Source organism: Lontra canadensis, unplaced genomic scaffold, assembly GCF_010015895.1.
Source record: "Lontra canadensis isolate GAN:19392208 unplaced genomic scaffold, GSC_riverotter_1.0 scaffold30, whole genome shotgun sequence".
In the NCBI taxonomy this organism is placed as follows: Eukaryota; Metazoa; Chordata; class Mammalia; order Carnivora; family Mustelidae; genus Lontra; species Lontra canadensis.
The window spans coordinates 3,681,956-3,707,427 of NW_022631024.1; the positions used below are offsets into that span (position 1 = coordinate 3,681,956).

The window sequence follows — 25,472 nt, forward strand, 5'->3', positions numbered from 1 at the left end:
TAAGGCAGCATGTGCTCTACAGAGCTGGACTCCCAGGACGTACCCGCGTGCTCAGGCAGAGTGGGCACGGAGGAGGGCAAAGTGCCACGGATAGCTGCATGTCCCTCACCCATTTCCACGTTCATTTGTTCCTTCATTCCTGCTTTCATTCATTTGCCCATTCATTCATTCATTCGTTCATCCATTCCTACAACAATTGCTTCTTCAGCACCAGGAGGGTGGGTACCCTTAGCCCTATTGTGCCGCAAGGATCCAGACTGACCTAGGGATTTAGCCAAGGTCACTCAACTAGTAAATGGAGAGCTTGGACTCACATCCAGGTCTGTTGACTCTAAAGCTCCCACTGAAGGGAAGGATTTTTAAGCCTGAGAAGCAGTAAGAGGCAGAGTTGAAGGGCAGGGTTGGTAGGCAGGGCGCCTTCACAAGGCCTTGGGGGAAAACCGCTGAGTTGATTGGGTCAGGACCGAGGGCAGCCAGCACTGTCCTGGTATGGAGGGGCCGTGGGGCCCCATCCCAGATACCTCACCATCAGCAGACAGAGTTGGCAGCCTCCAACGGCCTCCCCTTTTCTAAGTCACGGGACTGCCTGCCCAGAATGTCCGGGAACAGCTGTGTGCCAGCTCTGTGACCACTCACGCCAGGGCACTTGTTTGCCAGCTGGGAAGGTCATGAGCCCCGGGTGAGCCCCATCAGGCAATGTGTCATCTCCTGACGGGGCCAGGAATGACGGTGTCCAGGCTATTTTGGCTTTCCTGTGTGCAGAGAGGAACCTGGGGACGTTTGCAAAAAAATATTTGCTTTGTGACTTTAAGAAAAGGGAGGGAGGGAAGGAGGGAGGGAGACAGAGAGAAAGGAGGGAGGGAGGCAGGCACCTTTAGTAGAAGCAGTGAAAATTTGATTGACGTTATCTAGGTGATTTTTAATAAAGAGCTGAACTTCATTCTCCTCAGGGTCCTCTCTCTCTCCCTCCCTCCCTCTCTTCCTCCCTCTTTTTCTGCCCTCCTCTCTCTTTTTTCTCTCTTAATGGGTAAAGATAATAAAACTATTGAATACTTCTCAGTCTATGGTAAGGCACCAGTTTTGTTGTTTTTTTCTCCCCTGTATATTGCAAACCAATACCTTTGAAATATACAGCAAAAAATGAATCCATATAAAATGAAATACCACCAGAGTGTCAGTGTCAGAGTTCTTGAAAAGTTTCTCCATTCCTGCATGCACCACGCCAAAGCAGTCCGTGCCCTGCCCCCCTTGAGCGGCATTGATTAAAATTTGCTGTTCTGACAATTTACGTAGCGATTCCCTTGAGTATAATAAGATTCCTAGTAATGGAGCTGGACAGATGGGTGAATTCTGTCAGAGAAGTGTATCTTTTAACATGTTTGGACTCCAGGAGAGCACCTAATCCTAGGTCAAGTGTTGGACCTAGAAACATCCTCAGAGATCATTGGTCCAAGCCCCTTCTGCCCTATAGAGGGAAACAGAGACCAGAGCTCACACTGTCCATTAGTAGTCACACTAGAGATAAGGTTGCTCTGGATTTCTGACTCCTGGTCATCTGCGGTGACACAGCTGTCCAGGACTGCCCTGACATTCTGGACAGTCACACATCCCTGCCCCTTCATGTTCTATTCTCACTCTCCCCAATTATCCCTGAGAGCTTGGGATTGTGGAGTGCCTGAATGAGTGAGTTTGGAAGAGAAGCTGATGACGGCCTTGGGCTTCCATGAACCCCTGTAGAACCATCAGAGCTATCTTGGCGGCCAGTTTTCCTTCTTAAGGATCTAGAATAACAGCAACCAGTGGAGGAAGCACAAAAAAAAAGGGGGTGGGGACTGGACAGTGAGAGGCAGGAGCTTATATCATAACCGTGTGAAGATGTTTGGCACGATGAGCAACTTCTCCTGGGGCCAAGACTATAGGGCGATGGTATACACACTTCAAGTCTCTAAGGGCCTGTCCTGTAGGAAAGGGAGCAGAATTCCTCTATATGGTTTCTAAGCCCTGGCTGGAACCAGAGTGTTGTAATTATAGGCGGCAGCTCAGAGCTGAGTAACAGATGATGTCATCCCCCCTCAGAGTGATGGTCCTAGGGGAGCACCTCTCTGCGGGTGAGTGATCACCCCGTCACCTGAAGCATGCACAGCGAGGATCGTGGCAATGCTGTAGAGAGTAGCCTTGATGGGCTTGGGGTTGAGCCCAGCACAGCCTGACTTTTTGCTGCTATCTTCCTCCAGTCATGGTAATGGAACCACACAGTAACATTTGCAAACAGACATCTCTTGGGTCTGTGCATCCCTGCCTGGCCCTCTGCTCTTCACTGGGGATGCCGGAAGGGGTGGGAGGCACTCCTCACCATTGAGGAGCTTTCATTTTGGTGGGGGAACCATATTCACCCAAAAGAAACTCTGATCCATGACACGCAGTGGGACAGAGCTCTGGAAAGCAGAGATCTGCTTGGACAAGGAGGACAACGTGCGTTGGCTGGCGGAGACATGCTTTGAGGGCAGCTGGAGATGGGGCAACACTTTCCGAGGTAGAGATGCAGGCTGCATAGGCCAGATCCTGGCAGAAAACAGGTGATACATTCAAATGGAACAGTTAAGGAGAGTTGAAGGAGGGATACATTGGAAGGAGAAGCTATCTACAACAGGGTAGGCAGACCTTGACAATTGCCAAGGCCAGAGTCAGCAACAGTGGAGAGCCATTTGTATCCTTGGTCTGGAGGGACAAGAAGACAGAGTGGTTTGGGAACCTAGTGACTGTGTGCAGAGGACCCCTGGGCAGAAGCCGTGACTCTCCCTAAAGAGGGGTTGCCAACCTCCTGTAGCCCCCAGGCCAGAAGGGAGCCTGGAGAGTAAATGCTACATTGTCATTCCCTTCTGCTTCCCTGTCTTCTTCTAGAAGCCACAGGACAAAGGAACCCACAGATGCACCCCAGTGAAGCCAGTCTCCCAAGGACACAGAGCAGGGTGGAGAGGGATGGATGGTGGATGTGGATGGGCAAATAGCATGTGCAGAACATGGAGAAAGATAGCCCATGCAGAGGGTACGAGAGAAGCAAGGGGACAGGAGGGGAGGAAGCGCTTGGAGAATGAGTCTTCAGTATGGCTGGGACCCAGATGTAAGCAGGGGAGGGTCTACTTTATCTCCTGGCAAACTAATGTCAAGCTAAATCCTTCCTTCCTCCTTCTCTCCCTTTCTTTATTTCCTTCTGCCTTTTCCTCCCTTCTCTTCCCCCTCCCCTCCCCTCCTTTGCTTTCCCTTCCTTTATTTCCGTCCCTTTCTTTCTTCTTTTCCTCTCCCAGTAAATGTTTGTTGAATGCTCAGGCCCAGCCCCTGCCTTTTGGAGCTCACCATCTAGTGGAAAAGACAGACAAGAAAGCATGCCATTGTGATCACGGGTGTGAAAGAAGGCTCCCCAGTGTCAGCCAGGAGGACCCGTCTGTGTGAGGAGTAAACGTTTTTCTATCAGACTGGTCATTTAGAGAAAAAAAAAAAAAACATTCCAATGAACTTGGCTGTTCTTTACCAGTGGTGGAGAGGAGCCAGGTAGGCAGAATTTCATCTGCAGCCATTAGAGATGTCTACTAACAAGTTAGAATGCACTTCACATGCCTTTTTATAGATAAAAGGGAAAACCTGGATATTAAGGGAAACCCCTGGCATCAGGAACTCAGGGGGTATTTGACACTTTGGGCTGCATGCACCCCATTGCGAGAGTACATTGCAACAAACCCACCAAGCTTCTGTTTGGATCCTCCAAACTGCAAGCTATGGCACGGTTGGGTGAACTTGACCTTTATCTGTGAATATGTACTTAAATGCAATTGGAAGATAGAAAAAGACTTCCCTTGTACACTGTTGGCTCATAGGAAAACATTTTCTTTGTCTTTCCTTTATTATTATTTTTAATGCAACAAGGGCATTCCCCGGGGGCTATGTTACTTTTTTTGGACTCAAGCTGACATTGCTGGAAGTCTTTGGAAAGGACTGCAGTAAGCCTTAGGCAGGCTCCTCGACCCCTCTGCTGGCACTACAGTTGTCCTAAGTGGCCTCCCTGAGTCCTTGTCAGAGACCATTAAATGGTTTGCCTTTACATGTTGGGGTCTCTTCCTTTTTGGGATGATCTCATGAAACATAGACTTCCTTCTCCCGAGTTCTCCCCAAATCGGGAAAAGTTGCGTGGAGTCAGGGACTTTCTGAGCTGAAAGGAGCAGTGGCAGGGTCTGGCCTTTTCTTGCTATAGATCAGGAGGCCGAGCTCCCAAGAGGGGCTAGCACTGACCCAGGCCTCCCAGCGAGAGTGAGGCCAAGCCGAGGGCAAGACCCAGGATCTCATCTCCTAATTTCAAGGCCTTTCTACCCTCCTCCCATCACCATGGTCTCTTAGAAGCTTGGGATTTGCAACTTGGAAACATTCTGTCAAGGATGGTCACGTTCTTCCGCATTGTCCATATTTTGCTAAGACACTTTTGTGCCCAGGAGACTGTGGTAAATGCCCCGGGGATCCAACACGTGATCTCTGTCCTGAAGGTGCTTATACTGTGTGGTTTAATGACATTTTGTTACAGTCATTCAAGAGGTGGTGAGAAGGCAGATGATTAATTTCCCAGTGAGCCACACAGACAATCAGGCTTACGTGAGCTCTGAGAAAAAGGCAGGATGCCTGTGGTGCGAGGAAGTCAGAAAAGGTTTTCTGGGAGAAGGAGGTACACAAACAGACCACCAGAATTCACAGGCTCTGTAATGACAGAAAGGAACAAAGAGATTGAGGTAGGAAGGTGAGGGGAGGGTTCCAGAAAAAGGTAAGTCTACTTGGGTCTAAGCGGGGTTGAATGCCAAGGTTTGTTTTTTTCTGGCTGTGGAGCTCTGAGAATCAGACTAACACAGAACGGAGGGAGGATTCAGGAGGAATCGATGCTAGCCCCAGCTCAGCCACATCTTAGCTGTGCAGTCACGGGCCAGTCTCGTAATCTCCTGGAACCCCCATTTCCACATCTATGGAAAGGGAATCATAATAGTATCTGACCAGCTGAATCACGTGATTGCCTTGAGGGTCACATAAAATACTATCCCAGCAAGAGTTCTGGGAAGAGTTAACGAGCACACAGATGAAAGAGGGCTTTGTTATTTGTTCAGTAACTTTGTTCGTTCTTTTCCCAGTAATCGTGTAAGAGAAATTGCTTGGAATTTTATAATCAGAATATCAGAGTTTATTTAATGTGACTAATATTCATTAAAGCAATAACTGGAGTCAGGCCTGGTATAGTGGAAAAGTGATATGTGTTGGAGACTGACCAGGGTCCGTATCCTGGTTCCACTCTTCGTTAGCTGTCTGACCTTGGCTCATTTCTCAATAAGAGTTGCTGGTTTCTCTTCTGTAAGAATTGGGCGAGGACAGCTCTCCGACCGTGCATCGTGCAGTTTAGCGGAAGTCATCTGTGTCAAGCCGCCGGTCACAGTGTGTGGCACATAGTAGGTGCAGAGTCCCCTCCCTTCTCGGGTACACACAGGGACCCCTCTCAATCAGCATTGTTTTCTGGAGACTGACTTTCTGCAGGCTCATAAAAAAAAAAAAAAAAAAAAAAAGGCCTGGATGGAACAGCAGGGCACACACTGAGGACATTTACACAGATTACTTTCATTCTTAAAATACTGACTTTTTTGTTTTTTTAGGACTGGCCACAGAATTGGTATTTTTAAATAAAGACCATATAACATATCCAACCCATTGAGCTCGCACACTAGTTTATTTTTGAAATGACCCAAATGCCGAACTGTGTTCGAGGACATATTTCCGCCTGGAATGATCCCAGGTGGTGTTGGCATTGGTCACCAGGGGTGATGAGCCAATCTGATGGAGGGGCCTAGATTTTTTGACCGTCCCCAGCCTATGCGCCCGCTTGCGTGTGGACGCAGAAATACCTCTCTCCAGGCCACGCGTGGCGGGGTCCCATTTTCTCTGCTTCCGTCTGGATTACCTTCATGCTTTTCATCTCAACAGAGTCCACCTCTACTCAGAGGTCCCATCTGTGACACTGCGCAGGTGACTTTGGTCTTTGAGATCAAGATAGAGGAGGGAATGGAGCAAAGAGAGCTGGTGGTGGTTTCTCCGTGCAATGTTCAGGAGCTCAAAACAGGGACCCGTGAGAAGCTGTGGAGGATAGTGATAGTCTTGCAAAAAAACGTAAGAATGTGAGTTTTGGAGACCAAGTGTACTTGAAATCAAGCCATTTAAACATTTCCATGACCTTGAGCAAGTCTCCAACTTTATCAGAGGCTCAGGTGCTTCTTCCATAAAGTCAGGGATGAAGGTACTGCAGGCTACTGCGTTGAGGGACTCAGAGGATTCAGTGAAATGATGCAGGGGTCAGTCCTTTACCCCAGCGCCCGCCATTGAGTGAGCAGTCAAAATAACGGTGGTTGGGGATTTTCCATCGCTGGGAAATCTTCTGACCTCTTACACACATATTCCCTAATTCCCAGCCCCCTCTGGATCCTGAGCCCCCTCCCTGGAACCTTCGGGCTGCAGCGGGCGTTGTAGACGAGCTAGTCCTGCTCTACTACCAAAGGCCCTTTCAATTTGGCTCCTGCAGGTTCCATTTTAAAAAGATTGTCCTTACTCCAAAAGCCCTGTGCATGCTAAATGGTACCACGCTCATTGTCCCAAGCAGCAAATTGCTGTGAGTTTAGGCATCCCCAGCATAAAGCCAAGGTGTGTCTGGGATCCCAGGATGGGGCTGGCTGTGTAGCTCTCACGCATCCTAGGGAAGGAGCTGGAAGCCGGGTGGGCACCCCAGGGGCTCTCGGAACCTCACCGGGCCATGTGAGAGGCAGCACAAGACGCCTGCTCATGCCTGTGACTCTGACCACAGCAGGATCTCTGTCTCAGAGTTTGTAGGTGCAATTTGCAGATGCTCCCTGTCTCACCCTTTTTCCTGGAGGTGCCTTTCCATTTCCAGCTCTCCGGATGGATGGATGGATGGATGGATGGATGGGAGCGCTTGGTGCCCTCTCGGCCCCAGGGGGAGGCAGTTGGGGTTTTTCCACCCCGGTCTGGCCTCATCAGCACTCTCCTGTTTCTTTCACCATCCACTGGTGACATTGACCACTCATGACAGCCTCAGCTCGGCCAGACGCCCGTTCAGGGTGGGAAACAAAGCAGTGGGGGCTTGAGGGAGGGTGAAATGGGCAGACACCAGGATGTTTTGCTTTAGGGAAACACATTCCTGTAAATTGTTTGTAGCTCAGCTTGTACCTGCAGACTCCCAGCTGCCCAATTCTCCATCTCCTGTGAGGGGACTTCGGCACCCCCGCTCTCACTTTCTGGAAGCACAAAACTCATGGGTGAACCACAGTGAGTCTTGCTCACAGGTTTGTTTGCCTAAATCCAACAGGCTGCCATCTCCCTGGTCTCTTTGTTTTGTCTGCCTCTCTCTGTGCCTTTCTTTCTTTATCTTTTCCGTGTTCAGTTAGTGGGTGATCTGGTGGTGTAGGGCAGAGGGCGAGGAGATTAGGGTCTCCATTTCAGGTGTCCGACATTTGTGATGCCAGCCTTTTTCGAGTTCAGACAAACAGCACAGCCCCCAGCCTTGAGCTTGAATCCTGGCTCCCAAACGATTTGTGTGGCCACAGAGGGCAGTGGTGGGTGACCAGAGCTCCACACAAGCATGGACAATCTCGGGCTCTTACAGAGGGTGGTAGAGAGACTTGAGAGGGACACAGCTCTTTCCCAGGAGGATTCATGGTAGAAAAACATAGTTTGCCCTGTGGCTTGGCAAAACATGAGGAAGGAAGTGACTAGCTATTTCCAGTAACTTCGTAGCCAGCATGGTTAAAGCCACTTCTTTTATTTTAAATTCTTCATCCGTAAAATGGGAGGATTTGCATAGGATATTTCTAAGAGCTGTTACTATTCATACATTTTCAGATCAGATGTTGTAATGCAGTTTACAGGCCTATGGGGACTGCAGCTGGAATACAGAGGGAAGGAGCTTGATCCCGGGAAGGTATGAGCAAGGCTGTGTGTTGACACTGGGGACATCCGGGGATATAAGAGACCATCCCCCGGCCTTCAAAGTACTTGCCAGCCCCTCTGACCAATTGAGTCCGATGTGTTCAGCGTAGTCGTGAAGGAACAATTCTACTCTGACAAGTGGAAAGATTCTGACTCCTGACTCTCAGATCTCTGTGACCGCCTGATGGTGGCACCCTGTCTTGGGCAGTCTGTGTGTCTGCCATTTTATTTTCCCTTAAACCCTGAGAGTGGCATCCTCCTTCCAAAAATCCATTTGAATTTCATTCTACTTTCGATAGCCTGACGACCTCATCACTCTTCAGCGTTATTTCCCCATGCTTAAACTCCTCGATCATCACATGACCCTTCGAGAGCTCTCCGTTTTTAACCCCGGTATGGACCCAAATTTGGGGACGTTATTAGACCTGTTCAGGTCGTCCAGAGAGATTTCCACCTACTGTAGTGACCATATAGTTGTGTCTGTACATGATTCTGCTATTTGCCTACAATCAGGCAATTTGTATGAGGCCACAGTTCAGGCTAAAATCTAGAAATTGCCCAATGGACACATATCGGTGACGATGTTGTAATTCTTGCTCTGTCCTTCCCAAACACAATATTAGTCAGTCAGTCGTCACATAAGTTCTATGGTTTATGTGGCTCAGATTTAGAGCCAAACTACACAGTCTGCTGAAGTATCGCCTGTACCCAGGACGTGGTAGCTGCTACAACTTAGGAAAAAGGGTGACTTGGCTCTCTTTCATTGTACTTCAACTGGATGACAAGCCACAGGGCTGCTGGTGAGCGGTGTGTATTCTGCCGAATGTGGTCAGTTCTATTATTTATCAATTGTGGTTTCGATCCTCTAAGAAGAAAGGGAGGTGGCGGGAAGAGCTCACTTGTGGGCTCAGGAACGGCACACTTTGTGTTGTGAAAACAGTCGTTTGACGTGGGATGGGCATGTTACTGTTTTGATACTTCTGAACACACCGTCGTACTTTCTTATTTTCCTTGCTTATCACAGTGTTCTTCATGCTTCTTGGCTTTCTGAAAAGAAGTTAACTCCGAGAATATGGGGCTATCAAAGCAGAGGTTATAGAACCCCCAGAAAAGATCTTGGGGAGGTGACTATTACTTCCATAGTGTGTGTGTGTGCATGTGTGTGTGTGTGTGAGTGTGTGTGTACACACGTGCGCACGTGTGCACACACATGGGCAGGTGCAGTGCTAGGTGCTAGAGTACCAGCAATGAATATTTCACAAGAAAGGTGTGATCTTGCACTCACAGAATTTCCTGCAGGTAGATAAGTAGCTAGCTGGATAAATGCTTTATAGAGAAGTCCAAGGTCTGAGCGATGCAGAGGATGGGCACTTGACTCATCAGGGGTCAGAGTCACTTCTAGGCTGAGTCATGCTAACCAACGGAGTAGAGCGGTGCTTGCCAGGAACCAGGTGTTCTGACTCTTTGCTGTCTGCCCCAGCAGTCTCTGAAAGCCATTTTCAAAAAGACAAAATGAGAAAAATAGGAGCTGAGTAGATCCTAGCGAAAAGGTATTCATTGATCACTGGCGTCCTCTCTTCTGACATTATCTTGTTCTTTCCTTAGGAGAACCACTCCACTCCAGGACAATTTATTTTATTATGTGAAGGCCATCTTAAATGGTGTGGGGTTTTTTTTTGGGGGGCGGGGAGGGCTCATCTTCACACCCTCTTTTAGTTGCTACTTCCTCCTCATTTTTTTTTAAAAGATCCAGAGCTCTGAGAACCTCTCCATTGGCCTACTTACTTCTGAGTCAGCACCTTCTCCTGTATTTGAACTCCCAGGATTCTCCATCCCACTCCTCTCCGGGTCTCATCCTGATCCTATTCCGCAGAATGCTGCGGACCAATGACTTTCCTGAGAGCTGACCTTGCACGTGACTCGGCAGAGGGCACAACCCCAGTGAGCCAGCTCTCCTGCTGGGCCTAGAGTTTCAGGCAGCAATATGAGGGACTTTGATGTATAGAATCTGAACCTGATAAATGAGAAATGCTCCAGTGGCCCAAATGAGAATCCATAGCCATCATTTCACCTCCTCTTCCTCTGCCCCCACCCAGCAAGCACGTATGCATACCTGTCTTTCTTCGATAGTCTCAGACCCATCTGCTTTTTTGTAAGCCACCACCAGGGCCTTTATTCCCATCCCTCCCTTGGTCCATCTTCCACATCCCTCCACAAAGGAAAGAAAGGGTCTGCTCAGGAGCCTTCAGGACACTGTACATCCTCTATAACCTGGTATATAAGACCTGTCTGATGTGGCCATTGCTTAGCCCTCCAGACCTGCCTTGTGGAGTTGCTCCCATGTTCCCAGCTTTGCAAGGGCACCAGCCACCTTGCAAGGTTCCACCCTTTCCCTGCTCTTTCACTTTCTGGCTTTCTGGAGCCTCTGCCCTTGACCCAGTCTCTTACACTTGGTCTGACACCCAGCCAAGGTTTTTTCTTCATCTGAAAAGCCCAGCGATGTCTTAGCCACCTTCAGCTGGGTAAGTGTCATTGTTCTTTTCTTCTCTCCCATTCAGCTCCTCCTCTGTGATAACACACATCATAAGAGAAGGTAAGACATTAATGATAGGGATATGGTCTGTGGTAATCAACAGATGAGCAGCCATATCCCGCCTCCCACACTCGTAACCAGGTAGAGGGACCTTAGAAAAATGGTGTCACCTCACTGGGTCTTGATTTCTTCCCCTGTCAACAAGGGATACTCCTCCTGAACACATAGGGTTTTTGTAAAGCTTCAAAGAGATCATTTTGAAAAGTACTTCAACAGTGCCAGTGTGTCATGAACTCCCCCACATGGTGGGCTTTATTCGTATTATCATATTATGTTGTGATCGTCTGGTTATTTGTCTCATTTCCTTCATCAAACTGCTAACCCTTTGAGAGTGAAAATTGTTTCGCTTTCATATTTGTGTGCCCAGTTGCTAGCTTAGGGCATGGTTATAATAGAATCTCTGTAAGGACTGGCAAACAAAAGAGGAACCAAATGAATGAATGATTTGCAGAGGGGAGAGAAGAAAGGAAAATGAAGGCAAGCAGGGAGGGAGGGAGGAGGAGGGGAGGCATTGAACGAGTGACTTATTCAATAAATGAATGAAAGAATGATCGATTTTTCAATTGCTCTTTCATTGGTGCTGTTACATTTTTCTTAGACTGTGTGTCAGACTTCTGTGCAAGAGCTGTTATTTTGGAAACCGATCATTCAGGATTCTGAGAATTTAATAAACTCTCCAAAGCACTCTATTTTTTTTTTCCGTGCCTCTTCTTACAAGAGAGGCAGATTTAGACATTTCTGACAGTGAAACTAAGCAAGAGAATAAAGTCCAGATCATTAGGACCCTTGGGATAAAGACACAGAATCCAGGGTTCAGAACTGGCCACAGCTTGGGGAACGCTTGTTAATTGCAACAAGGATATGGATGCAATAAACATTCTGAGGTTTATCTTGCTTTTATGAGTTGCCTTGAGTAGCTTTGATCTGTATATTTGATAATCACTTTCAAATGGTCTGGTATGTTCTGAAATTGGAGTAGTGGTTCAGGGACTCAAGACCCTCCTGGGGAATGACAGGCTGCAATCAGAATTTGGGAATGGGCAGTGCTACAGGACTTGCCGTGCGAGTCGTAGAAACAGGTCAGCCACCTGTGGAGGAGAGAAGCACCCTGGTCCAATGGTGGGAGCAGGGTACCCTGATGGGAGAAAGACAGCAGGCATTGGGAGCTAAGGAAGCAAAGGCCAGTTTCATGAGCAATCTAAAAAGAGAATCATGCCTCTTGGGCCCTTTCTGTGAGTTGGGCTCCCTTGTTGCTTTCTCACATGTTACCTCCTTAAGTTTTTATATTCTCCTGCCTGGGTTGAATTTTATAATCTGCATTTTACAGGTGAAGACAGGTTCAGAGAGGTTGAGTCCCTTCCCTAAGGTCACAGAGCCACTTTTTGGCAGAAGAAATAGGACTTGAACCCTAGACTCTCTCTCTCTCAAGATGAGGTTTTTGCAAAAAATAAAGACGGTGATTACAACAATGAAGTATTTCTTGGTGTGGTAATGTTAGAAGAAAATGGTAAATACAAAAACATGTACCATAAACATTGACGTACTTGTGCCCCCCACTTTTATATCATTGAATGAAGAGCAGACTGCAGTCCAGAACAATTCTATCTAGAACTGTCCCTGAGGATATTTAATTATGAAAGTATGTAGCAGAGAGTCTTATCATGTAAGACGGTCTTCCATACAAAGTACAAGTAGAATCCAGCTCTAGGTCACTCTCTCTAAATGTTCTGCTGTCATATGTGTGTGTGTGTGTGTGTGTGTGTGTGTGTGTGTGTGTGTATTTACTTTCCCCTTTAAAAAAAGACATTCATGTTTCTATGGCACTCTGCTGCCTTTTCCTTTAATCTGAAAGAACCCTCACCAGCCTCTGGCTTGGAGATGGCCCACTCACAGCCAGGTTCAGCTCAGACAAATCTTCCTCGGGTGGAGGGCATCAGCACCTGGTTAGCACCATCACCATGTCCTGCCTGCACCTGTCAAGAGCCCAGGGGACAGAACTTGGGCAGGACACTTCTCAAAAATCTCCTTGGTTCTCACTTCGACAATAGGCATGTCATTTGGCTTTAAGTGGGAGTAGAGACAAACACTGGTCAGTCTTGATCTGCGCGTGCTGTGAGACATACCTCTGACCAACCGTCTAGAAAACGGGAGAGCCCGTGTATTCTGTTTCTAGAGCTGGAAAAAACTTGAGCCTTCCGTAATCTCACTTAAGGGATCTGTTGTTGCTCTGAGTTTTGAATGTAGTTCCCTTTTGCTTCCCTTTCAATAAAACAGGCCCCGACAGCCCCCTCATTGAGATTATTACAGAGTTGTACCATCTCAGGCCAGTGCATTTAGGAAATATGTTATTGGCACTCAGCAGCGAGTGAGATGCATAAAGAAAATATTCTAATGACAGTTGAGTTGAGAGAGCTTTGATCTCCCTCCAGAGCTGCTCTCATGGCTTTGAAATGCTGTTCTGGCAGAGGGGGAAAGTCTGGGCGCCTTGGCACTCTGGGGCTGGGCCTCCCTGCAACTGACATTCCAGGGGACCCACAACCTTCACAGTAGGGCCCAGGGGTATGGGCCGTGGAGGAAGCAAAGAGACTCTGAAACACCTCTCTTGAAAGGCAGCTTGGGGAGGGGGTCTAAGTTAGGAGGGGTTTGACAGTTTAGCCCAACATTTCCCAAACTCTATTAGTTGTGCTGTTATTTGATTTTTGGCAGAGCCAGAGATTAGGGTCGGGAGGAGTGGGGAGGATTATGGTCACGTGTGTTTGGGAACACTCATACCCTATCTGCTCTACTCCCATTTTGCATGTTAAAGGCTCTGATAACGCTTGCAATTAAAAAAACATATGTATTGAACACTGTTTAACAGTGTTCTAAACCCATTTTAATCCGAAAATTCTTTTCCTTTAAACATGCATCTGCTTCTTGTGGATTTAGCCCTCTGTAGACTGTGATTTGGAAAACACAGATCTGTGCTTACTTCAGCAGCACGTATACTGGAAAACATGGGTCTGATTCACATACTCACTAAACAGCTAGGGATTCTGAGCTGCCGACTGAGCAGCAGAGTATAGGGGGAGAGGCCAGACACTCAGGCAATGCAGGCTCTGCACAGGGATGCTCAGCCAAGGGGGTTCCCTCCTGGGCTTGACTCTCGAGCCATATACCTTCACAGGAACGGTGTCCGCCTGAATGAAGATGTGACTTTACTGATTTGTGCAAAAGCGCTGCTACACACACGCTGGTAAATGGAGGTTTGCTGTCAGGACTTTCTGTGTCCCTTCTTTAATGCCTTGGGCAAGTCACTTCATTTCCCTGAGCCTGGACTTCTTCATCTTGTTTTGAAGTTACACAGTTTAAGTGGGTCGTACTCCATGGCCGCTAACCAGTGGTCCATCTCTGGCTCGCTCGCTCGCTCTCTCACTCAAGTTTTAGGGAGCACAGAGATGTGAAGTCTTGGTCCCCACCTACTTGAAGCTCATAGTCTGATGGAGAAGATAGGGACTCATGGAGAAGATAACACAAAGCAGGGTGATGAGTAGTAGAGTCAGAAGGGAGAGGCTCTGAGGACGGAGAAGTCGTTGTCAGCTAGAGGCGATGATGATCTTGGCCCTGCTAATAACTAGCAGTGTAATAACGATCCTGTGACAACAATAGCCTGTGCTAATCAATGAGTGCCTTCTACCCATCAGGCACCGTGTGAGGCACTGTCGCTGGGTGGCCTCTAGACCCCCTGAGAGGTGACTGTCATCCTCCCATTTTACAGGTGAGAGTGGTCAGGAGCAGAGGTGAACTGGACTTTGCAGGGTTGATAACATTTTAAGAGGCAGAGATGCAGGAAGGAAAGTCATGAGGCAGAGGAGAGAAACTGATGGGCATGTGTAAGGAGTGGGCATAATCTGGGGAACCAGAGGCTCCAGGGATGAGGACACCATCAGAACTTGAGGTACAGGTTGCTGGAGGGAGAAGAAGGTTGGGTGGTGGAGATGATACGTGGGAAGCTGAGTCCCCGAAAACCACCCAGAGGCAGACAGTTTAGGTTTTTTCCCAGTAGGAGAACAAAGGAGGCCAGGGCCTGGAGGGGACGGTGTGCGCAGGCTGTACTGAGCTGTCCCATTGAATCCTGCTGGTCTGCTGGTCTTTCTGTCAAGAGAGGTAAAGCAACTTGCCCATGGACGCGGGTTTCTCCATCCAACTCTGAGTAGTACTGGGACTTAAATTAATAACACACTGAGATTTTGATTTGTATTGATTTTCATAGAGCATGGGTAATGATTTTTTTTTTAATAGATTTGACCAATCTGCAGTATACACATGAGGCCAACCTTCCCAGAGGCAAAACGGAAAGCCAAGGGGCCCTGAGCAAGTCTTTTTCCTTCCATCTTTACCAATCTCCCCAGACTCTAATGACCCTTTTCTTTTTGACCTTATGGGCTTTCACCACCATTCCTTGACAGGAGGGATTAAACATTCTCCAGGCAGGGGAAGAGAAGAAAATATCCACATGGAGTCCTGCCCCTGAGGAGACTTTCCCTTGATGCATGTGGGAGACACCCAGCTTGGCTCTGAATTGGTGGGAAGACCTCCGCCCACAGAAGTAAAGTTCTTAGCCACAGAGCTGTTATCCTCTGGGTGGGTCCCCCCCACCCACCAAAAAAGGGAGGGAGAGAAGAGAGGCCCAGGGGGCCAAAAACCTGGATGGCTGCCCTGAATTCTTCCTCTTGGGGGAAATGGAGGCTTCTCAAAGTGTGAAAAAAAACCCACATACAAGCAAGGGAGAGGCTCCAACATCCCACATGTCTGCCTTGGGCCAGGATGAGTACCACCCCTTGAAAAGATTGGCTTCTGCAATTACAAGTGAATAAACAACCAATTAAAATGTCTCCCCTGCCCCACCTCACCCCACCTCTTCCTCTCACGAAGCTTTCCTCAGCCTAGAGCAACAGGGCAGAGAGGTGACTTTGTCTAATAACATCTGTGTCCTCTGCCTGAGAGAATGCTTGATGGAAATGGACAAATCAATTAGAAAAAAATAAATAATGTGGAAAGGGCTGATCCAGGAAAATCTCGGCTTCTCTTTGTTTTCCTTCGCCCCCGCATTGTTTCCCTTTGCACCGTGGCCCTGCGTGAGCCTGGAAATGAGGGAGAGGCTGTGGGAAGAATTGGACACATCGAGATTTGCGCTTGGCTTTGTCACTATTTATGTGATCTCTGAACCCTGTTCCTTCATCTGCGAGTTGGGGATGAATGATGGGAATAGTTAAACGCTAACTGAGCCTTTCTACATGCCAGGTGTTGTTCTAGGTCCTTTACACCTCCTTTATTACGTCCCAAATCCTCCAGGCAACCCGATGAGATAGATGGTTTTGTGTGTACAGAAACCGGGGCCCAGGCAGTGAGGTAAATTGCCCAGGACGACCCACACATCTGGTGGAGGAGCTGGATTCGTACCCAGGAGTCTGGCTTGAGAACAAGTCATCCTACCCACTATGTTGCATGACTTCAAATACTGCAGAGATGGGACGAGAGGTGTTTGTTAGCATGGGGACTAGCATACAGCAAGCGCTTAATAAATGCTGATTTTCTCTTTCCTCTTTCCTTCTCTGATCACAGAGTAGACTGGCCAAAACTCCTTGTGCGGCTTCCAGGCTAAGAAGGTGAAGGTTAGGATTCCCAGGGAGAGAAAGCGAGGCAGGAAGATTGCGGGTCAATATCTGAGCGTGTGGTCATCCTTGAAATTGTTCAGTTCAACCCAGATATAGCTATGACCTCTCTTGGCCCTGTCTGTATCTCTCACTCATGTTCACCTTTTTTTTTTTTTTTTTGGAAAGCCAGGAAAAAATTATGGTCACATGATCAATTATAGGCTCTTGATGCTATAGGGGATGAGGAGGGCTCTCTGGGTCTCCTATGTATCTATTCCCATTGGAGCAGAGGTGTGGGCCCATGACCCATAGGAATGCTCTGTGGAGCTAATTCCAGTGAATTAGCAAGGAAGCTGAGGCCTCATAGAAAGGAGACTGGGACCCCAATATTTTAGCTTTGTTCTTTCCCAGTATAAATTCAACCCCATCAATGTCTACTGAGTGCTGGCCCCGGGGGCAAGCCCTATGCTAAGAACTCTGTAAACAGAAATGGATAAGGCATGTTCGCTGCCCCAGGGAGCCACGGATGGTGGTGGACATAGACAGGTGTCATGATGATTTGGAACAGTGTGAGGACGTGTACTTATGGGAGGTGGATGAGAGTAGAGATGGCAAAGGAGGCAGATGAGAAATGGGAGTCAGGGTAGCCTTCCTTGAGGAGCAGTACCAGCGTGGTCTTTGGATTTGTTCATCAGAGGACAAAATGCTGAGCAGAGTCCCTAACAGAGGGAACATCGCAAGTGAAGGCACCATGGATGGCGCATTATGGTGGGCGCCCCCAGCCCACAGTGGGAAATTCAGGAGAGGGAGCTGGGAGAGATGGGGCTGGAGAGGGAGGCAGCATATTGGAAGCCATGCTGGGGACCTTGGACTTAGGTTTCACATACAGGAGCCCTTCTAAGACTCCAGGAAGGAAAGAGAAGGGAACTATCACAAGTGTTCTACCAGCCAGGACTGTGTCAACCCCTTACGGACAGATGGACAGATAGCATTATGAAAAAGGAAACCACTTCCAACTCATTGTGTGACCTAAGTGAGGTCTGAAGCTTAAGTCTCCTTTCCCTCCTCTGGAATATAAGCCTCATAATACTGCCTACCTCAGTCATGTTGGGAAGATTAAAGGAGATCATCTGCATAAAGTTGGACCACATAGAAGGGCCAATCAAACATAAATATCATTTTTCATAGACTTCACCTTACCTGCTACATCAAGCTGCCTACTTGCTTGTTTATATATGTTGTCATTCCTTTATTCATTCATTCATTTCCAACCTTACTCAAGAAATGATCTTCAGCTGCTCACAAGGATACATGACAGCAGACAGAAAACGGAGGCTGAGACACTCAAGAGAGGGGAGCCAAATGCCTCCGTTGATTTAGAAAATGATCCATTGAGTAATATGCCTGTGACTGATGGAAAGCTTTAGCATTCCAGTGTTTATAGGGGAGCCATACTCTGTGGAGGAGGAGTTCTTACTTACTGAGTGTCTAGGATGTGCCCAGCCTCTTTTCAAAGACCATTTCTTTCTCTCACCAACATGCGTTCATTCTATCTATTAAGGAGCTGCTGATGATAATGGGGAGTTGGTTCACTTTACTGATCTGTCCATCTAAAGTGGCAGCCACTCCAAATACAACACCCCTCTCTAAGGGATTTTAGGTTCATTTTACAGGCAAATAAATAGAGGTTTACAGAATACAGAATCACCTGGGTGTGGGGACAGCATGATGCCCGGTGACAAGAGCATAATTTCCATGGTAGACAGAATTGGCCTTGAAACCCTGTTCTACAACTTTGAGCAACCTGTTTAATCACACGTGGGCCACAGGTTCCTTATCTTGAAAACAGCAATAATGCATCCCTGCAGGGTTGGTACAGACGCAGGGCAGGCCTCTAGTGCAGCTCTGTATTTGCCTCCCATAGTGAATGAGTGAAATAGAGAAGGAGCCAAGACTAGAATACACGTTGTCTTTTCCATGGTCGGCATTCTTGATTTGCACCCTTATTATGTAGCCTTATCACCAGGCAAGACAGTAGAGTCTTTAAGGGCAAAGATGTTGACTTTAAGTAAATGTAGGTTGTGAACTGAACTCTGCTATTTATAAGCCGAGGAATCTTGTTATGTCTTTTCAACTTAAGAGGACTTGATTTTCTTAGCTGTAAAATGGGATCATCCCCACTTACTTTATATACTGTTGGGGGGAAGTCATTGAGGTGATGTGTATAAAGTGTTTAGCAAAGTACGTGGCACACAGTAGCTCTTAATCACTTGGGGGAATAGCTGTTATTTGAATAGTACCTTTTCTGGATGGTGATGACAGCCAAGGTTCTTTTTCTGTTACAGAGCATACTTGGATGTTAATGAACTGAAGAACATTCTTAGACTGGATGGATCAACACACCTTAATATCTTCTTTGCAAACTCCTCGGAGGAGGAATTGGCAGGAGTAGCAACTTGGCCATGGGACAAGGAGGCCCTAATGCACTTAGGTGAGAATTAGAAACTTCTTCAGGAGGAAATTGGGTTAGCACAGGATTAACTTTAGTGATGATGGTAATGGTGGTGGTGATCATGACCTTGACAATGGTGATGATGAACTATCTCTTTATTACTTTTTTGAGTATAGAACCCTTTAGCATTTCTTATCTCATCTCAACCACCAGGCATTTCTCTGAAGAATATAACATGATATCATTAACCCTGTTTTGCCAGTGGGGAAACTGAGATCCACAGAAGGAACAGGGCTTATCCAAGGTCACACACAAGTCCGTGGCTGGGCCCCATTTGGAGTTCAGGTCTCCCGCTGTGTCCCTTGATAGCTTTCTTCTTTTACCCCTTGCCTCTTAGTGCATGCTGTTATCTTCCCAGCCTGTCAACCACAGGAAGCTGATACAGCCAGTCAGAGCTTGGCTTGAGGGATACGAAAGAGACAGAGAGAGGGAGTGAGCTTGCTAAGAACTCCTTGTTCCTCCGTGGTCCACCAACACCACCAGGAGCTCTTCTTACATCCAAAGTATTCATATCCATAAACCAGACATATGTTTATAGGAACCCATCACCAAGAGTCAGAAAAGACAATGGTTTCTGAACCAGGCCCTAAAGTAAACAGCGTAGCTCTTTAATTTTCATTTTTCCGTGCTCTCTTCCAGCACATGTCTGTATATGCATGTGTGTTTCTGTAACTTGTGCATATTTGAAATCACAGCATCGATAAAAATTTTACATTTTGTTGTTGTTGTTGTTTTACTTCATATTATGCTACCTACGTTAGGAAGACTGGTAACAGTCTTCCTAATCACTTCCCATCCAACTTTTTCACTTAATATCACAAGAAAAAAAGCATCCTTCTGAGTTATTTCCATCTCTCTATAGGTGATGTTTTTAATTTCCACACAATATTCCATTGAGTGAGGGCACTACAATGTACTCAACCTTTTTTCCTTTGACAGAATGTTCTCGATGTTTATACCAGTGGAGAGCAATGCCTTGCTCGTCAAGCATCTTCATCTGGGGAGGTTTGGGCTCAGAAGAGAGACAGTTCTCAGTGTTTCCTGAGGCCCCCTGCTCCCCCAGTGGTACAGCCCAGGTCCAGTCACCATTTCAAATGGCAGTATTTTGGAAATGAAGGACTCTGCGGCTTCACAGGACGGAGACCTCAAACTCTAGAGTTAGTTCCCGCTAGACTGCTCTCCTTTTCCACTTGGTTTTAAGAGAATGAAACCAAAATATGGTGTGTGCGTGTGTGCACGCATGAGTGAACGTGCGCAGGTGTGTTGTTGTGGTGTAAACAGAACTGGAGAGAAAGAGAAATCTTTAGTAGTTCCCAACTGGGGGAATTTTATCCCCTAGGAGACATCTGGCCATGTCTGGAGATGGTTCTGGCTGTTACAAATGGGGGAATGCTACTGGCATCTAGTGGGTAGAGGACAGCGATGCTGTTCAGTCTATGGGTCTAGCAAGAATTATCCATTCCAAAATGTCAGTCATGCTGAGGTAGAGAAACCCTGAGATAGTTGATGGACGCATAGACAGACAGACAGAGGTTGGGCAGAAAAGAGCATGCAACTTAGACACACTTGAGCGTAGACGATTTGTTTCTGTCACATGCCTGGTATGACGTATGGAAGTCCTGTTGGCCCAGAGCGATACCCATGTTTGGTCTCAGCTGTAATTCTGCTTGGCCATGTGGCCTTAGGCAAGTCTCCTTCCCCCCGTTTGCTCAGATTTTAATTGAACAGGTTAGACTAGATGGTCTCCAAAGACGGTTCTCAGCACTGAAATGCTGTCCTGTTGGAAAAGCAACAGAAAGGCTCTTGATCAGACTCTTAGAAGGCGTCTAACGTTAGAGAAAAATACTCCTGATGATTCCGTGAATTTCCGAGGCTGGCTCAGGGCCAGGAATACAGAAGGCCATAAATCCGCAGCATGTTATAGTGTTTCAGAATGATGTCAGGCTCCAGCTATTTCACCTTTTAAGAGAAGCAGTGAAACAAGACTCGGGCTCTGTGCTGTGGCTCCGTGCAGAGGGGTGAGTCGGGAAGGGATGAGGTAAAACAAACCAAGCTGGCCCGGACATTAAGTCTACAATCCCATCATTATCCCTGGAAATACCTGTGGGGTCCCGTACCTTCCCATCCCCCTGCCCAGCACCTCCATGTTGAAGCCTCCTGGAGAAACAGAATCACTGGCACTGTCGTAGCTGTTTATTTAAGAGCTCACCAGAGATGCAGAGTCACTTTTCCAAGATCACACAGCCGGGGTCAAGCCGAGTGAGGGTTGCATCCGATGTCAGGCTCACTGACCCGGGCCCCCAGCCCCCAGCCTGCCATCGCCCCATCCCGAGACATGTTGGCCAGAAGCAATTTCTCCACACTAACCCCAATCAAACCTAACTTATTAGAACCATACCTATATTTTTACCCTCTTTTCCTGCCGTGATGCCATGATCTCTGGAAAAAGCCTTGGGTGGGAAGGGGATTATGTTTCATATTATGACTGACAGAAAATAATTGAGAGAGATTTCCTGTCTCAATTTCTCTTCCTCCCTGCCTCTCTGCCTGCCCCTTCTCACACAAATGCGTGTGCACACACACACCCCCACACCCTCTCATACATCTTTATCTCTGTGCTAGAAGGCTCTGCGCAGTTCAGAATTAATAGACTCCGTGAGCCCCATGACTGAGCAAACTCACCTCCCGGCAGTACAAGCCAAGATAAAACTCCCCCCTCCCCGTGCCCGCCAGTTCAAATCAACAAGGCCCTGCCTTATCACCATTCTTTAGAAGACCCTGCTCCACACTTAAAATCGCAACTTGCAAGAGTGTTCAGACCTGAATGTTAACCTTCTCTTAAACACATTTGGATTTTAAAGTATAAATGTCTCCCTACCAGCCTATATCGTTTCTCCAGTGCCTCAAATGAACGTGAAAAATGCCATCCAGTGATTCTGCTGAAATCTGTTCCATCCATCTCCCTAGGCTAAGCCATACACAGTCACTGAAGACCTGTGGGGTAGACCATGGCTTCTGCAACTAGAATGTACAGAAGAGCCGTCTGGGGCCCTTGTTAGAGCACGGATGCTGACTCTGTAGGTCTGCAGTAGGGCCCGGGAGTGCATTTATAATCTTCTCCAGGTGATGGTCATGCTGCTTATTCTCAGGACACTCTTCGACTCCTGAGAAGTTAGATACCCTCTGACCCACTTGGAGTCATGAGTAAGGCACCTGCTAACTAGGAAGCTAGGCAAGGCTGCTTACGTGGGCTCAGGTGGACCTCAGAAAATGGCTTTCGTTGGGTTAACGTTCAGCAAAGATTCAACACACTTGTAATGAGATGCCACCTTCCAGGCCCTGCGATTGGCACTCGTAGTAGAAGTCATTAAGAGGCCTGGCTCCGGAAACTAAGGATCTTGGGTTCAAATCCCAGCTTGACACTTTCCGAACTCCCAATCATGAGCCTGTCACTACCTGTCTGGGATTCAGTGTCTCTGCTCTTGGGTTGTGAGTTGAGGAAGTGTGATTATACACAGGAAGCACCGAGCATGGGGCCCGAGGACACATGCTAAGCACCCACAAGACGTTGGATGTAATGACACCGTCATCATGAGGAGCTCAACAGGATGATGGCCTCCATGAGGGCTAGATGAAGAAGTGGGATTCAGGGATGGCAGTCAGCTTGCTCAGTGTCCTAGCATTGAGGAGGTCAGAGTGAGGATTGGCACCAAGGTATCTGACCATGAGGGCTTTGGTTGGACTAGACAGTGCGGAGTGTTTGTAAACTAGGGTGTGCCTTATTATTGAAGGACAAGGTGGCAGCAAAAATGTCCCCCAGCCCAGAAATCATGCCTGTTTGTAAAGTAGTTTGAGATCAGCTCAGTCAGGTTGCCTTGGTTCTTTAGGCAATAGAGTTTTCATCTGAAAAAGGAAGGGATTGCCCAGAGTGACTCTTGAGACTCCTTCCTACCCAATCAGTGCTGCGTATCACAAGTCCTAACAGTTCTCAGAGCAGTGGAGACCCAGGGTGGAGAAGCCTGTGGTTACCTAGGGCAGCACCCCATTTGCCTGTGATTGGGGGATTTCTGCAGCAGGAAACAGAGTGTCCCCACTTGCTTATGGCTCTGGTTTTCCCTTGCAGGTGGCATTGTCTTGAATCCATCTTTCTACGGCATTCCTGGGCACACCCACACCATGATCCATGAGATCGGGCACAGCCTGGGCCTCTACCACATCTTTCGAGGCATCTCAGAGATTCAGTCTTGTAGTGATCCCTGCATGGAGACGGAGCCCTCCTTTGAGACGGGAGACCTCTGCAGCGATACCAATCCAGCCCCAAAACACAAGTTCTGTGGTGATCCGGGACCAGGGAATGACACCTGTGGCTTCCATAGCTTCTTCAACACCCCTTACAACAACTTCATGAGCTACGCAGGTAGGGTTCCCTCGCCCGGCAGGGCGAACACGGCTGCGTGTCTCACGCGGGCTCTGGTCCTGGCTCAGAGGAGCCTTGGGAAGGCTGCTTTCTTTTTCTAAGACTTCTTCATCCCAATTGTCCCTCATTCCAGATAATCAGGATGTGACAGTCCTTGTGTGAGATCTCAGGGTTTCATGGGAGCTGTTGTATCTGACGTCTCCTCGGAAAGACACACTTGAAGGGGCTGACTGGGGCCCAAGGTCAGGGGACCTACGGAGAAGTTCTCGATCTACCACTGGGTTACCCAGTGCCTTTGGGTCAGTTAAACCCTGTCTCTGGGTCTCCCTTCACTCAAGAAAATGGAATCTTTGGATCCAAGGAATCTTAGAGAAGTTTCCTCTAATTTTGCAGTAGTATTTTTCTAAGCTGGTCGTTACGGCAACTTTTTCTTTATCTTTTCCTTTTTATTTTTAACTACAACTTTTTCTTAAATATAAAGCTATTACACTCTCCTTTACTCTTTTATTATCAAAAAATAGAATGCTTTTGGTTTTGCAAATACGAAATTATGTGAGAGGGGTGCATTCTTTTCCTAACTGCATATATCTTGTCAAAACCCTTTTTTATACCATCGGTAATAACGTTAAGGACTCATGCTTTGGGTTCAAGGATGTCGTGTACTTCTTTTAGAATATATCAAGTCCACCTCTAGCCTTAGAGCATATTTGGAAAGTTAATACAAGGCATCCTTTTCTAAGGCAGTCTCAGCCCTCACCACTGGCCTTTTAGACCAAGAACCCCAATATAGGACCCAATCCACAAACTGCACATGTTAGCCCAACATTGAATTCTACTATAATATTCTATATATATTATAGGAGTCTCTTGCCCCTACAAAAGTAAGTGAGTTCTGTGAAAGCAGAGACTATCTCTAATCACTATATTCCTAGCACCTAGCTCCTAGCACAGAGCTTAATAAGTGTTTGTTGAGAAGAAAGGGAGGGATGGAGGCAGGAGGGAAGAAAATAAATTCTCATAAAGATATAAAAAGGTGATTCTTATCAATAGTATTATTTCTCCTTGTATAAAAGTTTGTGATTCCTAAAGGACATTAATACGCACTATCTCATTCAACTCACAACAGATCTGTAGGGTAGAAAGTGTCCCCATTTTACAGATGGCAGTACCGTGACTCACTAAAGTCATTTGCCTCAGATCACACATCTGACTCTAAGCACTTTTTTTCTTCTATTCCTGCGTAGGGCTCTAAGTCTCCATCTCTGCTTGAACTCGGAAAGCCCTCTTCCCACAGTTTTCCATTTCTTCTTTGACTTTGGCCTCAGACCACAGTTTTTTAATTAACATATATTATTTGTTTCAGGGATACATGTCTGTGAATCATCAGGCTTACACATTTCACAGCACTCACCATAGCACGTACCCTCCCCAGTGTCCGTCACCCAGCCACCCTATGCCGACCCCCCTACCCTCCAACAACCCTCAAGTTGTTTTGTGAAATAAGAGTCTCTTATGGTTTGTCTCCCTCCTGATCCCATCTTGTTTCATTTCCGCCCCCCCACGGCCCTCGCCCTGCCTCTCAAATTCCTTATATCAGAGAGATGATATGATAATTGTCTTTCTCTGATTGACTTATTTCACTTAGCATAATACCTCCTAGTTCCATCCATGTCGTTGCAAATGGCAAGATTTCGTTTCTTTTGATGGCTGCATAGTATTCCATCGTATATATATAACACGTCTTCTTTAACCATTCATCTGTTGATGGACATCTAGGTTCTTTCCATAGTTTGGCTATTGTGGTCATTGCCGCTATAAACGTTCGGGTGCACGTGCCCCTTCAGATCACTACGTTTGTATCTTTAGGGTAAATACCCAGCAGTGCGATTGCTGGGTCATAGGGTAGCTCTATTTTCAACATTTTGAGGAACCTCCATGCTGTTTTCCAGAGTGGTTGCACCAGCTTGCATTCCCACCAACAGTGTGGGAGGGTTCCCCTTTCTCCGCATCCTTGCCAGCATCTGTCATTTCCTGACTTGTTCATTTTAGCCATCTCAGATCACTTTTGTGAAAAGAGGATTTTACTGCTGAAACCGAGTGAATCTGATAATCCCCAGTAGGTCTTCCTGCTTTCCCACGTAGGCTGATGACCTCTGGGGGCCTCTCCAGTTTAAGGCTCCTACTGTTCAAACCTGAGGTCTTCGAAAGGGTCAACAGCCCAACCTTGGCACCAGAAAGGGGTCGTCAGGTTTAGGTCTTTTAAAAAGACCACAGTGCTAGGTATTTCCTCAAAAGCAG

The 25,472-nt window shown here is 47.2% G+C and overlaps 1 protein-coding gene across 1 annotated transcript in view; it reads left to right on the plus strand.

Annotated features, from left to right (window-relative positions):
• PAPPA (pappalysin 1) overlaps positions 1-25,472 on the plus strand; it is a 233,049-nt gene that overhangs the window by 35,516 nt on the left and 172,061 nt on the right. Inside the window, exons 3-4 of the mRNA XM_032865711.1 lie at positions 18,591-18,736; positions 22,881-23,174. Coding sequence (XP_032721602.1) covers positions 18,591-18,736; positions 22,881-23,174 — 440 coding nt within the window. The remainder of the gene's footprint in view (positions 1-18,590; positions 18,737-22,880; positions 23,175-25,472) is intronic.